This window comes from Cheilinus undulatus, linkage group 5 (genome assembly GCF_018320785.1).
Source record: "Cheilinus undulatus linkage group 5, ASM1832078v1, whole genome shotgun sequence".
Lineage (NCBI taxonomy): Eukaryota > Metazoa > Chordata > Actinopteri > Labriformes > Labridae > Cheilinus > Cheilinus undulatus.
Genome location: NC_054869.1, coordinates 21,411,383 through 21,429,421, shown reverse-complemented (window position 1 = coordinate 21,429,421; position 18,039 = coordinate 21,411,383). Strand labels below are relative to the sequence as shown.

Sequence of the window (18,039 nt, the reverse complement as noted above, 5' to 3'; positions counted from 1 at the left end):
TAAACCTTACTTTGGGTGGTGGTCTAATAAATTTGTTAAGCACTGTAGGTTTCCAACTTAGTGATGTTTTTTACAAAAAAAATGAGCTAAAAAAGGACAACAAAGCATGTGATTGCTTATGATTTTTTATGCACTAATTATGGAGCTTGATTAACTGCTGACACTTCTAATTAAACCCTGTTGATTTCTACAGGAGCTTTATGGTAGATTTAAGACAGGAGTGTTAAAATCCTGAGATATTCAAATAAAACTTGCTCCAGTTTAAACTGCAGTGTGGACAGAATTGAAACTGTTTTGTAAAGACCGTGACATGAGTCAAACTTCCCAGCACAAACAAGTTAAACTACTGTTGCAACTGTATGTTAATCATATGTAAACATGCACTGTGAGCACAGCCATTTAAGTTAAAAACACTGGATATGACCTAATTTTATATCATGCATGATATGATTTAAGCCTTACCTGTATACCTACTTGTCATGTAATTCACGTGAAGTAAGACCAGATAAACACTCTTTGTTACTATCAGAAGTCACTCAAGGGTGTGAGCTGGTAAAGTAAACATGGATCAACCCTCAAGCGGAAAAAAAACAGCAGTCCATTTCCACTTCAAGACATGCTGTTCATTATCTGAAGACGGGAACTACATGAAACAGGAAAACTTCATTTTCAGCCAGTGTGAGATCTATTTCTCAGGTGTTTGGTTTCTTTGGACTGTTTAGAACTGAAATTCACAGCAAATCTTCACTGAAAAGTTACTGCTTCTAGATGGAGAGAAGAGCTACAGCTTTGAGGTCAATGATCCAGAAGCATGGCCCCAAGAAGGAGGATTTGGACCCTCGAAACTGGGTGTCAGAGGAGACAATGAAGGGGTTCACTGAGTTTATACTGAACAAGAACTGGGACAAAGATACCGACAGCAGCTTTGACACCAAAGAGATGTGTGAGTATGCATGGTCAAAGAAAACATGAGAACAGAGTTGATTAAAACATAGTGGACCCAAATCTAAGGGGAATGTTACTTGATCTTGAGTTTTTACTGTCAAAGCTGGAGGTAGTTATTGCTATTCACTGAGGCACTGACTGAATGCTCATCGCACGACTATTTCCTCACAAGAAACACTATGTTTGCAGATGACTAAGACCTAAAACATACTCCTCTCAGTGTGTTAGTTTACAGCATGTTCCTGCCGAGGTTTCAACCTGTTATGGTTGTGTATTAAGCCTTGATCATGATGTATGTTAAATTAAGTCACCAATATTCATATACTTAAGGCTCTTGTTATGTGCAGTGCTAGAGGCAGAAAAGCAGTTTATAGAAGCAGCTAAGAAGAATGACGTGGAGACCATGAAGACTCTTGGAAAAGGCCTGAACGCAAATGCAAAGAATGTGGTGGGTTCAAATAGAAAGCCCGCTAAGCACAGTGATGTGTGTAATTTGAAACAGACCAAAGGTAATTTCTGTGATTTAGAATTAAATGGATAATATGCTGACTTCAGTTGTTTGCCTCAGCATGATAGGACAGCTCTTCACTATGCAGTGGCTGGCAGAAACAAAGAAGCAGTTCAGCTTCTTCTTCAGCGCAGGGTCAAAGTGGACCAAAAGGACAAGGTGAGAGGGGTTAAACTGTTTGTATATGAGCACTCCACTTGAAACATCTTGTTTTTTTTAAAGCAACCACAAATTTCTATTCTGTGACAGTACGGTGTGGCACCCATTCATTTGGCTGCCTGGTTTGGCAGTTTGGAGATCCTGAAATTATTAGTGCAGGCCGGCGCTGAGCAGAAGGTTGAGAATGAGGTAAAACGGCATCTTTTATTTATTAAAGTCCCTGTAAAGTGATAAAATCTCTCATTTAGGTGTGTTGTATGACTGGACACTGTGCTATGAACCATCAGGCCAAATTTCAGTAATCATTAACATATCTTCATAAGATTAAGCTTAAAACCATAAAAAAATGAGGCAGTAACGTCTGCTCTAGGATGGTGTGGATGTGTCAGTTGAATGTGCCGAAGCCTCACCCTCTCTCTCACTCTCAAATGTAAATGTCACAATGATGCAAAATATACTTTTCAGGCTTTTCTAACAAAAATGTGTGCCCCTGGCCTGTCCATGACCCCCCCCCCCCCCATGTATCAGACGAGTCCGTCCCCCCTTTCTCCACCTTTCAGAAAATGTGTGCAGCAATAAGTCGTTCTCAGATTTCCCCCTCATGATGTCATGTGGGGAGTTAGCCCCGCCCCCAGGTTTGGTTGGCCCTCCCAGCTTGGAAGAAAGTTCCGCCCTCCACTCACAGCTGAGAGGTGCATCAGGAGGACCACATCCCTTTCTTGTCTGCTATGCTGCTATGTCACAACTCTTGTGTGAAGACTTTTATGTGAAGTTATGTTTCTCTCTCCCTAATAAAATGTGTTTGTTGTTAAGTTGCAGCTGAAAACACTACATTTCCTGATATTGTGCTTCTACATGAAAATCTTCAATGGTAATTAGGATAGGAGATTTTTATTGTTACAGACTTGGCAGGAATAGAACCTGTCTATTGTGGGATACTTTACTAAACTTTAACATCGCAACGCTAACAGACAGGAGGGATTGAATTGTAGCTGCTTTGAGAGAGACAAAGCCACAGTCTGCTTCTTTTAATCATCCAGGACTAAAGACAAGTGAAATATGGATTAAAAGACACATCCAGCAGGTTAAGATGTTTGTTCCCTCTGCAAATTGTTCAAGTGAAAAACAAAAAAGCACTCCAGCAATTACCTTGCCCCCTGACTTTACAGTGAACTATGGTCAGAGCACAGCTACCGGGCTCCATGCCAGGGCAGGGGCAAAAATCTATTTTATATCACAAATTACTCTATTATGATGCTTTTAATGACCTATAGACCACTGGGGCTAATATATTTGCCAAATTTACTCCACAATGAACAAAAACAGAGCATTTGGCTGACTATTAACTTTCAGTGAAGGCAGTGACATCCGCTAACAGCAGACTGTATTTAGATGAACTGCTCTTAATTTTTTTTAGTGTTAGTGTTAGGGGGCGGGGGTAATTCACATAGCACCCCATGATGTCCTGTCCAAATTATGCTGAGCCAAGAAAGAGGTGAAATACTTTCTAAATCCAAAATTCAGTCACACATAGATCCCAGTGTTTTCACATGTTCACAGTAACCTTATTCCAACATATCTAGTGTGCTTAGGCACAAATTTTTGATTTCACTTTACAGGGACTTTAAGAGTAAAAAAAAAACCAAAAACATTAAAAAAATGCTCACTCCTGATGCATGTGATGATTAATGTTTATCACTCTGGTCTTGCTTTTTCTGCCTCAGGAGGGACTGAACATTTTGCACTGTGCTGCTATCAACAACCACACTGATATTGTAGAGTATATTGTAAATGACCTGCAGATGAAAGAATTAGACAAAGATGATCAGGTATCTACTGAAATCTTTAATTAATCTTCTGTGAAAATAAAGAGCATGTGCAGAAAGTTAACATTATTTATTTGGTTTAAATCTATTTCAGTCAGGAAAGCGGGCCTTTGCATTAGCAGCCGAGCATGGCTGTGTTGAAATGCTGGAGCTGCTCATGGATCCGTACGAGATGGCCACCATGAAGCCTAACAAGGTGTGCACAGACTTAGATTTATTTTTACATTTGTGTGGAACTATTAACAATGTTTGGCATTAATGCTCATATGTCTGAGTGAACATTAGTGTCACACCTGCAACAACAAAACCCCCTCAAAGTCAAACACTCTTTGATGAGCTTTTCCCCTCCCTCCCTGCTGTCAGAAAGGGGACACGCCCCTGCACTTAGCCGCCAGGAACGGCCACCTGGATGTCATCCAGCTGCTGCTGCAGAGCTTTGATACTCGGGATGAAGTCAATATGGTACACAATCATTGTAAACATCCTCTCTATCACAGTCTGGTGTGTGACAGTGTGTGCTCAGTGGTTAATCCACTGCTGGATGGTGGCTCTAGTTTGGATTGATTAAGATGTATCAACCATATGCTGGAAACTATTATCTACCAAGCCAAACAGTAACGTGGTCTGAACTCTGGCTATGACTGCTATGTTGTACCTGATAAGATTTTGCATGGTGTTGATGCTCAAAGATGAATTTTGCTGGGACTGGAGTAAAGTGATGGGTTGCTCCTGAATTTTCACATATACCCAAATGGACTTTCTTTTGACAATGACAACAAATCAGATCTTGTCTAATAAATGATGTCCTTTTACTCATTAAAAACCTAAATTAGTTTCTGAATCAGCATTTAGAGTATGTAGTAGTAGTAGTACTAGTATGTCTCTGACATCAGTACATGCCATGCTATTTTCAGATGGGCTGATGCCTATAAACCAGGTTAATGTTGGTGGATACCAGTATTTAGCTGATGTATTAGTGCACCCCTAATAAAAAATAATCTGAAATTTTGGGACAATTACATAAAAATTTCCTGTTTAAATTTCCTCGGTGTAAAAGAGCTGGTTTGTCTGGATTCGTTTTAAAATATTGTCCTAAAGATGTTTCTACATTTTTAAATGTCTGCCTATTATATCTAGAACCCCTTGCCTTTTGAAAAATGTGTTGCAGGAGGGAGAGACAGCTCTGTACGTGGCTGCAGACCAGGGTCATGAAGGATGTGTTCATGTCTTGCTGGATGCTGACTGTGACCCCAACATCCTCACAGTGGTACAGTACACTGCTGCAGACTTCAGCGTAGACATAATCATAGTCCGGTAACCCTGTGTTAAACATGCATCGTTGCGAAGAAAGTGCAGTGTTCAACTTTTCATTTAGCATTTGACTTTACAGACAAATACATTTCTTGTTGCTTTCAGGCCAAATGCAGTGCTCTCCATCCGGTTTCAGAAAGAGGGGACACCTCTCTTGTCCAGCTTTTCTTAGAGTACAAAGCTCATACCGACTTTAAGAATCAGGTAATTTCACACAAGCTAAGTGGAAGTAGTGCACCCTTTCAGTAAAGTTTTCCATAGCACAGATTGCTCACACATGAGCTGTACAACTGCAACTCTTCCTGCATGCACACCAATTATTTTAATATTCTCTCCTGTGCTAACAGAACATTTTTCTGACTGAAGATATTTTTGCTTTCAGCACGAAGAGGCTCCTCTCCACCTGGCAGTGAAGCACAGTCACATCCCTATCATCCATTCTCTGCTGGAGGCAGGCTGCAACATTAATGCCACAGATAAAGTATGGATCCTTCAAAAAAAAATGTGAGACAAACAACATATAATTTAAGAATTATATAATAATACATTTGCTCCATTGTGTTATCCTGTGTCATGCAATGAACTTTTAGAGGTCTCAGACTGCCCTGCATCTTGCTGCAGAGCTGGCTAGAATAGAAGTGGTGGAAATGCTCCTTAAAGCTGGGCTGGATCTGACACTCAAGGACAAGGTAAGACTTCTCTCAAACTGTATTCATACAGCTGACTTAGTTAATTATCCTTTAAATCTCCATAGAGGAATTTTTAGCATCTAATTAAAAAAGAATAACATATATTGATGCCCCGTTATGGGTTACAAAAGCAAATGAGATCATCAGCAAGATTATTTGTGATTTCTTTATGGCCATTTTTTATGCCTGTAAACTTAAGCCACCTCAGCTGAAAGAGTAATTCAACTGTAAGGAAACTAAATTTAAAAGATTACACTTCTAATCAATATACCTTTATTTTGTCTTACATTTTGTACATGCATTTTGGATGTCGAGCAGCAGGGTAAGACGGCTCTGGGTGTAGCAGTCAGAGCAGATGAGGTGATTATTGTGGACATGATTATCAAAGCAGAAAGATACTACGCCTGGAGGAAGGTGAGAAAGTGAAATGATATCTGCATCTCCTGCTGTTTTTTATTTGCTATAATGATTCTTGAGGCCTCAAAATCAATAATTACATTTAATCAACCAAACCCCACAAACCAGATGAGCTAAATCCATTTTAACGCTGACAGTAAAAAATTACTTGTATTCCAGAAACACAGGACTGCTAATTTACCATAAATTCAATTAAAGTTCAGCCTGAATCCCTTTCTTTTTGGTTTTGTAAATGTTCAACTCCTGCTTTCATATTGCTAATCATTCATGAGTGCCTTTCCAATAATCCGCCTGTGCTATCTGGGGCTTGTGGCCTTTATCACTCTGCTGACGTGATTTAATTGCCCTTTCAGGCCAACCCTGAGCTTAATGAGAGTGTTCACAGCGAGCATCCGCTAACGTTTAAACTCGACCACCGCTCAGAGACCAAGCAGCTCCGGATGATGGCCTGGCGCCTGGCGTACGAGCTCTTGAAACCAGGAGATTGGAAAAAACTGGCACAACACTGGGGCTTCAACAAGGAGCAAGTGTCAGCTATTGAGGAGCAGTGGACAGGTGCCTCAGCTAAAGACTGTGCCTTTAGAAACTCCATGTTTTAGCTAAACTGTTCAAGAGTGACATTTTATGACTTATTGGGGAAAATATGTCAACAAAATGAATATTCTTGAATATTTTTGTTGTCTGCTTTGTATTTGTTTGCACAGAGGAAATGTCAAGATTAAAATCAGTATTAAAAAAGTTTTCATAACTGTAAAGTTGCTTGTGTGTTTGTCCACAGGTCAACACAGCTATCAGGAGCATGGTAACAGGATGCTGCTGATCTGGCTCCACAAGGAGGAGTTAGTTCACGAGAATCCAGCTAAAGAGCTCTACCAGGGCCTCATCACTATAGGGAACAGGAAAGCTGCAGGTACGTTAAATTAACAGTATTGGAAAAGTGAAGGGGCTCTACTCTCTGGATGTTCTGTAGCTGTACTGCCTGAGTTTGTGCCAAACTTTTGTTTTAAAGTGTTAATTTTTCTTACAGATAAGATTCGGATGGAGGCAGAGAGCTCCAGCAGTAAGAGCTGCATCATTTCATGAGGCTGGAAACTGAACCATATGGACTAATAAAAAAATTCACCTCCATGTTAATGCTATTTTCATCAACAAATGATCCTAACACTAAGTCAACAGTAAAATAATTTATTTAAAAATAAAACTGTGCTTTAGTCAAGTTAAGCAAACAATCTGTGGTGTTGCATGTCAGTCTCAGTTGTAAAAACAGGTATTTAAAATATGTAAATCTTAACATATTCACACCTCTGCATAATTTATAACAATAGCATTAAAATAATTTATGTATTTTGCAGCTTGTAAGAACTAAAAAAATTAAAATGTGCAGCTCTACCTTTATGTGATATGTTCCTGAGAAATATCCAACAGCTCAGAAAATTCCCATTTTCATATCAATCAAAGGCAATCATTTCACCCCTTACTATAGAGAAAGCGAGGGCAAATTTAGTCCAACATGTCCAGAAAAATGGACTTTAAACTAACCTTAAAGGAGCTGTTTCAAAGATACTTTGCAAAGAATGGTTTGAATTTTATACCCAGACTAAGAGAGCAACATTTTTTGAGAAGTGTGTGATTAGTCAACGACTTTGATGGAGTGAACATGGCACGTGCTGGTGTGTGTTCTTGAGGAGCTTTTGCCTCTGTTGGAGCTGGGGCCATGTTTGGAGTGGCGGGGAAACTTAGCAGCTGTAGCCTGACCAACGGTGAGCTGTAGGAATGAAAGGAAAACTGTTATTTTTTATTTTAGATTACTTAGAAGACAATCATAATACTACAAACATACTTCAGAGTGAGAAAAGTGATGCACACTTTCCATACCTGTGTAACAGGATGATGGCGTTCCACTATCACAGAGCTCATGGGTGGAGCCACACCCATCACTCGGAGATTGCTGCGTGCTACCTTAGCAATGTCAGTGCGTGCAGTGATACGAGCTGTTACAGTCTTTGACGGTTTTTGTTGACTGGCTGTTATGACACGACCACTGACCTGAAAAAAATCATAGAGATTCAAGTACAACAGTGAAGATGTTTGTCTTTTAACTGTACTCTCGTGGCTGAGAGCCTTCATTTGATTCAATTTAAAACTCACAAAGAGCTTCTTTGAGATGGACATCATGCCTCCTTTGCAGAGGCAACAGCACAGTTTATGAATGCTCACCTGTTTATGGGAACTTGCAGCGCCTCCTGGAGGCAATGAGCCCTGCACCACTGTAGTGGGAAGGAGTACTTCTTCTCTGGACATGGAGGCAGAGCCCACCTGAGGAAAAGGGAAGTAGGGGGAAAAAGTAGCAAGAAAAGTAGCAAGAGTTAGATTTAGAGGTAGTCAGTCCTGCTAATAAAACAGAGAAAAAGATTAACAGACTTATCAGTATTGCACAAATGCATTTGTTTTCCTGGCATCTCCATGGCATCCATAAAGGGCTGAAACAGTATTTGTGGTGATGTATTTTTAGTGTTCAAATATGTCTTCAGAAAAATTCTTAGTTTCTAACCGTGTCCTCTACTTCAAGGTGGGAAGGGTCTGGCCGGTCAAAGTGGACTGGGCTGAACTGTGTGGAAGACACGGGTCGTGGCTGAAGTTGAGCCCATGTTGAAGAACCAGGCTCCTCCTGGGGAGGCAAAATATCTAACAACAGAAAAAACATTCACTTGAGGGGCAGTACTTCAACACTGGAATCAGACTTTACAAGATACCCTAAATTACAAATTTATCAATAAGTTGATAAAGCTTTGAGGACTGGCATCATGTGAATACATAAACTGATCCTCGCACTTTTAAAGCTAATCTTTAGGTGATGCATTTAGGCTAAAACCTGTACCTATTACTCTTCGGTCAGCACTCATCCCTACAATAGCTGAGGCAGTGAATGACTCCAAGTAAAGAAAAAAGACCCTGCCCACTCCAGTCATTCATAAATCTACACTCTTGTCAATAACACACTGTGGCACTGTGAGGAAAAATGCTGTTTTTAGTCCTGATGGCAGCATTCAATCAATGCAGCGCATAGAGAGGGCTAACAATGCCATTGTGGCTTGTTATGTATAGAGGTCTAAATATGTAAGCACGAGGCATGAGAAGAAGAAAGCAGAGCAGGGTTTTATGATCTATTTGATTAAAGTCCCTGTAAAATGAAATCAAACTATGTGTCTAGATATGTTGGAATAAGGTTGCTGTAAATGTTAAAATACTGAGATCTACGTGTGACTGAATTTTTTATTTAGCTTGTAGAAAGTTGTTCACCTCTTTCCTTGCATGGTTTTATTTGAGCAGGGCAAATATGGGAGCTCATGACATCACCAGTCTTGATGGGGAATCAACCCACCCCACTAACGCTACAATGATATAAAATCACCCAGCAGTTCCTCTCAGTACAGCCTGTTGTTAGTCGATGTCACTGCCTTCACTGAAAGTTAACAGCCAGTTACATGCTTTTGTTCATTGTGAAGTAAATTTCCCAAATCTGTCAGCCACGGTGGCCTACAGGTCATTAAAAGCATCATAACAGAGAAATTTGTGCCAGAAAACTGTAAATTTAATCCCAAACTTCTGCTCTGGCACAGAGCCAGGAAACTTCTCTGGTCAGAAGCATTTTTAAATTTAGAGGGAGGATCGTATTTCTTGTGAGTGGGTGTAGCTCTGGCTCATTCAACAAACACGCCCACACCATCCTAGAGCAAATATCACTGCCTCATTCCACATGATTTTAAAGCTTTGTTTTATAACCTTAGAGATGTTGTTCATGACTGAAATTTGGCCTGGTGGTTCATAACACAGTGGCCTCTCATACAAGAGACCTAAAATAAAGATTTTTTTAAACTACTTTTCATGGAGTTTACGGTAGACGTATACTAACACAAAAAAGAGAGGGGGGTATTTTGTTACAAACCATGCTGATCATGAACTGGAGGGTGCTCTGACTGTCCCTCTGGAGTGTGGAACATGCCCAGAGCTTCAATGTTGAGGGCGCAAACGCCCCTCATAAAAGCTTTCTTCATAGATTCCTCATAGCGCTCCCGCTCAATTCGTAGTCTCTGGATTTCTGCCTGAGCCTTCTCTATAGCTTCACAGTGCTGTGGGGACAGAAGAGTACAGACAGTTAGTTATTTACGGGTGTATTCAATACTGAAAACAACATCTGATGCTCATGAAGTTGCAATTACAGCCTTTGTTGCACAACTGATACAAATGAGCAACATTATCAATAACACAGGCTGTCTCTATTAACCTTTATTCCCTACCACTCTATGTTTTAATTAAAAAAGTCTAAAGTGACTGAAAATTAATGTATCTATGTAAAAAAAAATTCTGGTTAATAGCAGTGCTTTGGTTTGCTTTAAAAAGACTCAGCAACATAGCACACTGTGTGAGTGCTTCCACATATGGAAGCAATCTCTCTAGCAAGACACCATTAGTATGAATTCAGCTTAAAAGAATCATGGTATCATATCGGTCCAAGAGCAGGTAATCTATCAACTTACTTACCTCTGCCAGCTTGGCCTCGTACTCTGCAGAGAGGTGAGTGCAGACCTCTTCAGCTCTTGCACGGCAGGCCCGCTCCAGTTTGACCTTCCAGTGTTTCTGGACCAGCGAGTGCCAGCCTAACCACACCTTCTTCTTCAGCTGCATGTTGTAGTGCTGCCGCGCTGCCTGAATAGCATAAGCCTGGCAGAGGAGCCACAAGAGCATGAAAATATTCACAAGGAGGTAATTACACCCATAGTTCATTCTGGTGCAGGTTAAGTTTAGTTTCTGTTGTAGTGAACTTTTTGTATCATAGCTGGGATGGAAATGTGTGTCATCTACATTTTTTTCTGCTTTATTGACAAATTCTCACAGCTATTTTGTAAATGTAAACATTTTTTTTATAATTCTATCATTATTCAGGCCAGTATAGAAATGAACAGATTTTTGTGCACTTACAAGACTACACATATGTGCATTTTTGTAAGCGATAAATGTTTGTGTAAAAATGTTACATGTGCATGTTCTGTGAGTAGTGACATGTAGATGTAAGGTTCAGCAACTCAGGGACTAATGATTTGCATAACTCATCACACTGAACCATCAGATGCCAAACTATGTATAGTTACATACACCGTTTACAGAAAAAACATACTCTAAAAAACATTTTATTCTCTTTTGACTAAAGGAAAAATCTATGTGGATATTCTTTGTTATAAAAAAATCACAAAAAGGTAAAAGTGTGTGTTATGCAAGATGGTTGAGTTAAAAGCTGAAAATCCTAGCAGTCTCACTCCAGCCGTAAAAGCCTAATACACCCACCCAACCCCTCCATGAATCCCACCACAAAAAGGTTTTCAACCTGTGGGAAACTTTGTTATTAATTCACCTCTTCTTTAGCCTCTGCATGCTGAAGTCTCCAGTGGGTGAAAGTCCTCATCTTTTCAAGCCTTTCTTTCTGTCTGTCCAACACCTGGCTCAGGTTTACTATCACCTGAGGGATGACACATCACACAATAGGCTTGAATAAATGTACTTAAGCATGAGGACAGAAATGAGCAAAAGGTCGAAATATGAGATGAAGATTAAACCAATCTTGTCGAATGGTATAATTTTACAACTGCAGGCTAGTACTTAGCCCACACATGAAAACCAGAACATTATGCTCTAGTCTAGAGAAAGTAAATAAATAAATACATTAGTAGTCACCTCATCTTTTCTCTGGTTTGAAGTTTCATAGGTTTGTAGCAGCCCCTTTAGGCCGTCGATCTCTGACTTCAGGCCAGCTGTCTGGGCTGCGTGCTTCTCCTTCTCTTTCTTCATCTCCAGTTTGTGTTGCTCCTTGATTGCCAGCTTCCACTTCCTGAGCTCAGTCAGTACATTTGACTAATGAGGAAACAGAAGGTGGGATGGTCATGGTGTGTTGCACAGTTTTAGTAATGGACTGGTGTAAAAGTATCTTAAAGCACATCAGAGATTTAGTCAAAGTGTTTGTTAGTACAAAAAAAGTGGGATCCTGGCAGATATCATCCCAACTCTTGTTTTATTTTATTTATTTATACTGGAACATGCTACAACATGTAGCCTTTAAGACATCAAATGCTTAAATAGTCAGGCAGGCAAATGGTTTGTCACCATGGATGCATTTTGACAGGGAAAAACATAACAAGCTGTACACTTTTAATATATGTGGAAGGTAAAATTGCATCCTCTGCTCCAGTCCATGGATTCTTTCTGCTTTTTAAAGGCTTCTCTTATCAGCACTGCCTAGCTGTTGATTGGCTGCCAGGTGCCTTCAATGAGTGAGCTATACAGCATTAGAAGAAAAGGTCAGAATAGACATCCATGTCCACACTCACCCTCTTCAAGACCAGACACATGACTAAAAGGTCACTTTTAACCTTGGAGAGTGGAGCTACCATCTTACTCAGTGAGCCTCTCCAAGACTCAAATTGTAGACAAAACCTCCAACTTCTTTCGCCCTATTGTCATTAATATTTCTAGCATTGAATCATGTCACTCTAAATGCCCCTTGAATTGGTATGAGATGGCAGTATAAACTTGCAATGCAGAATCAAGTTTCTTTGAGTTTTTAATTTGTAAACATAGGACAGCAACCTGAACATTTGCAGGCCAGAACAGCTGCACTTTTCCTGCTGGGTTGATCTTGAAAGGTTTGATCAATGCTCTTGACACTATTTCATTAACATTATTTTGGGCGTTCACTCTCTTAAGTACTCAGCTAATCAGATTATGCCACAATCTTGTTTGACCAATCATTACCCACCTCTCATATTTTAGAACCTGTCATTCTCTCTTTCACAGTCAGCCTCTCATTTCAGTGTGGATGCTGCAACCCTCCTCCATCCCAGCCACCTCCGTTCATTTCATCAGCATCTAGTCCAGATCCTCACAGATCTTCTGCTCATCTCATCCTGCATACCTCAGTCTCCTCCTCCAAGCCATCTCATTGGTTTCTTGTCCAGCTTCTCAGAAATCTACTCCTCATCTGATCCTGCATCCCTCATCCCCACCACCACCAGTGTCTAGACTCCATAGGGGATATCTTATTCATGCCATTGCCCCTTCAAGTATGTAAAGTCATTACGATGGAGTCTAATTGCAAAAGACTTTGCTGATTTCTCTTTCATTAAAATTTGTAAAACAAATGACTGTCAAACTTGTATCAAGTTTCTCCTGATTGAAATATCTTTAGCATACACCTTTGTAATTCAGTTTCCTTATTTCAATTTACAAAATCAAAAGGTGTCACCCCCAGTGAAAGAGTCCATATACAGTGCTTAACAAATTTATTAGACCACCTGTCATATTTGTCTCAGAGACCATCCAGCATCATGAAGTGCTTTAATGCAGACTCTTTCATTTTCACGTTTTACCATTTTGAACAGGAATGAGGAATTTCAAACTGAATTCACCTTTTTAGACCCAAATTTGAGCCGGCTCACTGGGCTTCTCTGAGAAGTCAGAAATTAATCAAGCATAACATTCAACCACTAAAACTCATTTTTCTGTTCAGGAATGCAAGTAAATAACTATAATTTGACATATTAATTAAGAAATAATCATGTGCTTTACTATTGTTAAAGTTTTTTTGTAAATCAGTAAATTTGAAAATTCATGGATAACAATAATAACTGTATTTCAGCATTAAAAATATCATTTCATTTAAAGAGCTTCTATATATTGGTGTATTAACCATTGCAGAAACATAAAAAATGATTTTGTCAATTACCAGTGCTGTAAATTTAGGGCAGCTGTGGCATAAACCTTACTTTGGGTGGTGGTCTAATAAATTTGTTAAGCACTGTATATCACAAAGCGTTTTGAATTTGCATTCGTGTGAGACCTCTCGGCCACCGTAGTACATGCCCAGGTAAGCTCTCCAGTACAAAACAAATTTAAGCCATAGAGATAAAAACAGTAATGATAAACTGATTAGCTTGCTGCATAAGGAAGCAGACTCACCTTCAGGTTGTTGCTCCACACTTCCAGAATGTTCTCCATCTTGCTTATATTCTCCTCTGAGATAAAAAGCTCCGTCACAGTCGTCTCAAGGTGGTCTGGGCTGTTTGACCTAGACCTTTCAGTCGGCGTCTGTAACCTGTCAGAGGGAGGGTTTGAGAGCACTGATGCCCTGCCAGATGACCGACCCTCCATTTCCTCAGCTGTATGGAAAAGAATTCAAAAAACGAAACACAAACTGATCAGACAATTCTGCCATGGCATGGTCCTCATGTCTCTATAATTACCCAATAATATAAACTTTTCATAGACCAATCAATTTTATTTCTTTGTATGATTTATCTAATTTACCATGAGTGTCTCTTGAGTGTGTGGGAGGCTCAACAATCAATGGGGAGGCAGGTGATAATCTCACATTCTTGCTAGAAGACCTTCTGTCCCTAGTTTCAGTAGCAGTGTCTGAAAGGGTATAGGAGAGACAAGGAAGAGACACACAGGGGAGAAAGATAAGGAATAGTAGCAGAATATATTTCTAAATACAGAAGAGGTGAGTGAAATCAATGACGTGCATAGAAAAAGGTAAAACTCAGAAAACCAAAGACAGGAAATAACAGAGTAGGTGATGGCAAGAATGCTGAATAAGAGGAGCACGACTCCTCGTCCAGGAATGCATTTGTGTCAATATCTTAATTAAATCCTGCAGGGGGAAGAGAAAGTCTGCACTCTAAAAAGCAGTATGGGCCGAGAGCCAGGAGATCATTACCAATTGTCTGTCTGCTCTCTCTACATCCCTGTGCACTATTCCATGACAGTTAAAGCACTAAACCTCTGATGAGAGCTGCAGCTGGAGCTCGAGCTGGGAGGGAGGCTGATGGGCTGTTTAAGATGTGGATATTGGAGGGAGGAGAAATAGAGGGACATATCTGACAGATTACTATCATATACATCACAACTAGACTGGTTTACAAGATGAAAATATGAGGCTGATAAAATACTACAACTTTTCCATGTTGTGATGGAAAATCCTTTTTGACAGCTGATCATTTGGAGGGGGCAGTGTCTGGAAGGGCTCAAGTTTTGTTTCTGTCAGATAGGATTAGTAAAATGTGTGTGTAAAAGTGTGTCCTGCATGCAAGAACTTTAGATACCTGCTGGGTGCTGTGATTTTGTGTCTTCTTTTCTCTGGGAAGTCTGACCCTTTGCAGAGAAATGTGAGGTGCTCAGCCGATCCCTGTGAGCAGCTGTAAGTGTCTCAAGCTTTGGCGTGACCACAGCATAGCGGAGAAGCTCCTCATACTCATCCTGTCGACCAGTATAAGGTTAAAGATGATGACAGGGATCAGGTTCATATTGACATTTTTAAATTATTTTCTGTTAAATTCAAACTTTTGTAGTGATTACACTTTAGACACCATCTTCAATGTACTGTAGATGCACAGGGAAGCAAGTGAAAGTATTTGTTTTATAATTTTGAAGTGAATCAATTAGCAACACAGGGAACTAAATATATATTTTATCTAAATCAAGGTGGCGTAGTTTAATTCTTTTTATGAATCATCTCCCAGGAAATTAAACCTGTGGTGAATGTTGCACTTATTATTATTATTATCATTATTATTATTATTCAACACACGTCAGAGCCACCTGTTGCTTAACTTACAAACAATTTAGTCACCAACTGACTTTTCCATGTTAACATTACCAATTTAATTAGTCATTTAAGGAGTGTTTTGATTATCTGAAGATGTGTTGCTTTTTTTTTTTTCAGTTTTCCTTGAGTTGTAAGATGTGACAAGAGTATAACGACAAATACATTGTGAATCTGTTTTCCTTGAATCACCTGAAGTTCTGAGGAGACAGAACTGCCCCGGTCAGAGTCCTTAGGCAAACAAGGACTAGATGGTTCCTCTTCATCTGACGACATCTAGATTGAAGCATACTTAGATTAAACTGTGTATAATTATTGAATTACTATATACAGCCCTGACTTCCAGCAATGTGTGTCCCTCAGATAGAAATCATGTGTTGTCCTACCTGATTTGTCCTAATAGCAGAGGTGGAAAAGGTACATGACTATTGTACCCAAGTAAAGGAAAGTTACTCTGCTTAAAATTTACTGAAGTCAAAGTAAAAGTACTGGTCTATAAATGTAATTGAGCAAAGTAAGAACAAATTGAATTTAAAGTTTACTGTAAGCACTAAGTACTGAGTAGCTACTGAGGAGACGTAGAGTAAAATACTATCTTTCCTTATGGCAAAAACAACAGGAGAACAGATCACCAACCAGGTTGTTCAGGTCAGGACCTCTTTATAAAGGTAAATATGCATCAAAATTGACAGTATTGATAAAACTCATATGGATTTCAATTAAACACTTCAAAGTATCTAAATTAATCCACACTACATATAATTAAACTAAACTTTTAAAGACTTAAATATTTTACAATATGACAGAGCTGCAGTAACTCTTGAAAATCTGTTGCAAGGTAGGTCTCTTCTGGCAAAATCAAAGCAGAAAATCAACCTCATAGCAAGACAAATCATACTGATGGGGAATACATACTATGTGTCCTTTATGAGCACCAAAAGTCATGTCAAAAACAACACTCCATCAGAAACATGACCAAAAGAACCCCAATAGGGATCACTGCACAACAGGCAACATCTAAATACACATATAAAAAAAACACTGCCAAGGGCATGATGGGGAACTGGCCCGCATATCCCCCCAGATTTGAAGTCACAGCAGGCAGAGCTAAGATCATTTGACTCTTTACAGTGTTGAACTAACGTTTTTGGATCAATACTGTCAATGAACTCCAACACTGAAGCTAACTTTACCCAGAATGGGGTTCAAATTACACTTTGGGAGTAAAAACAACTTAGAAAAATTTTAAATCCTGAAATATCACCACTCCAGTGTTTGCTGTGTAAAATAGCTGTTTGTTTTTGGTTTTGTTGTGTTTTTTCCTTTTTTTGGTGGGGGGTCATTTTCTTGCTTTGTATTACTGATTGTTCAACAGAGATGGAAAACATACAAGAGTATTTTTCTAAAGAAAAAGCGGTAATTCTGGTTAAAACTTACCTAAGTAAAAAGAACTCATTGGAAAATGTACTAAAAAGTACAAGGACACCAAAAATACACAACCACAGCAGTACTTCGAGTAAATGTAATCAGTTGTTTTCCACCCCAGCGTGATAGCATTTTGAATAACTAGCCCAAAGTAATCATAGCTCAATAAAAATGGAGGGAAACTGCATTTCGGATCAGGATATTCAACAACAGCCTGAAGGACTTTTGAACAGTTTAGTTTAAGAAAACTTGGTGTAAAGCTAAAGATGAACTACATTGGCTACATCTTACTGTGTGCATTGTACAGCTATACAAATAAGTTAAAGCATAAAGTATTTTGTAGGAAGCTGTTTGAAAAATTGACAACATGCTGTGAAAACCTCCATAATACCCTAGTTTTCATCAGATCATCCAGTTTTTGTCTCAAGTTTTAGCTTAGCTAGCTTAATTGTACTCACTTCTGCTCTCTTTTAAGTAGACGAGCTAATATGCATTCGTGTTGTTAGCTGCACATAGGACACAAAACCTCAAGAAAATACAAAAGACGGGGATGCAAAGTTGTGTGACTTTTTCTACATCTACTGCAATTTATGAAGCTTCAAACGAGACTAGTAAGTATGAAGTTATATGAAAACAGACACACGCTTCCCTTTCTTACGCTAACAACAGTGAGTTATGTTTTGCAGTATCTGAGTTAATGAGTAAAATAAACCACAAAACTACTGACACTATAGAGACGGAGTAAAGCTGTCGATGCATTAGAAAATATGAAGCCTACCTGATAAATTACGTTATATTTCAGGAAAGCTTAAAACTTATCAGTTCCTCAAAGTTGCTCCGTCAGTTGGGAAACGCTTGCTTTGCCGTTTCAAACCGACTCACTCTTGAATAAAACACCCTACGATTGGCTACCGTCTCCACTGCCCCGTTCTAGATTGTTTCTGGTTGGCTATACTGTTTCCGTGGTGACTGTAAGCGGAACAACGCCAGGCTGACCCACGAGCTTGAAACAGAGACCAACACAATATAAACATAAAGCTTTCCTGTATTTTAAGCGACGCAGATTCATTTTACGTTAAGTCTGACAGCCACTAGCAGCAGTGAGTG

At 39.4% G+C, this 18,039-nt stretch overlaps 2 protein-coding genes across 2 annotated transcripts; one reads left to right on the top strand and one right to left on the bottom strand.

Moving 5' to 3' along the window:
• The first annotated feature begins 768 nt into the window (after positions 1-768).
• On the top strand, positions 769-6,953 carry ankdd1b (ankyrin repeat and death domain containing 1B). Its single transcript, XM_041786447.1, has 15 exons — positions 769-943; positions 1,293-1,393; positions 1,514-1,612; positions 1,703-1,801; positions 3,337-3,441; positions 3,533-3,634; positions 3,802-3,900; positions 4,607-4,705; positions 4,855-4,953; positions 5,132-5,230; positions 5,340-5,438; positions 5,757-5,852; positions 6,209-6,410; positions 6,634-6,765; positions 6,883-6,953. Exons 1-15 carry the CDS (start codon positions 769-771, stop codon positions 6,936-6,938), a joined length of 1,662 nt encoding a protein of 553 aa, XP_041642381.1. The 3' UTR covers positions 6,939-6,953.
• A 71-nt stretch (positions 6,954-7,024) lies between these two features.
• Positions 7,025-17,827, bottom strand: poc5 (POC5 centriolar protein homolog (Chlamydomonas)). The gene is made up of 13 exons (XM_041786446.1): positions 17,711-17,827; positions 15,700-15,783; positions 15,008-15,161; positions 14,211-14,318; positions 13,863-14,062; positions 11,586-11,762; positions 11,266-11,370; positions 10,398-10,577; positions 9,802-9,985; positions 8,407-8,540; positions 8,073-8,171; positions 7,731-7,901; positions 7,025-7,620 (listed from the first exon to the last, which is right to left on the bottom strand). Exons 2-13 carry the CDS (start codon positions 15,781-15,783, stop codon positions 7,486-7,488), a joined length of 1,731 nt encoding a protein of 576 aa, XP_041642380.1. The 5' UTR covers positions 17,711-17,827; the 3' UTR covers positions 7,025-7,485.
• Between the last annotated feature and the right edge of the window lie 212 nt (positions 17,828-18,039).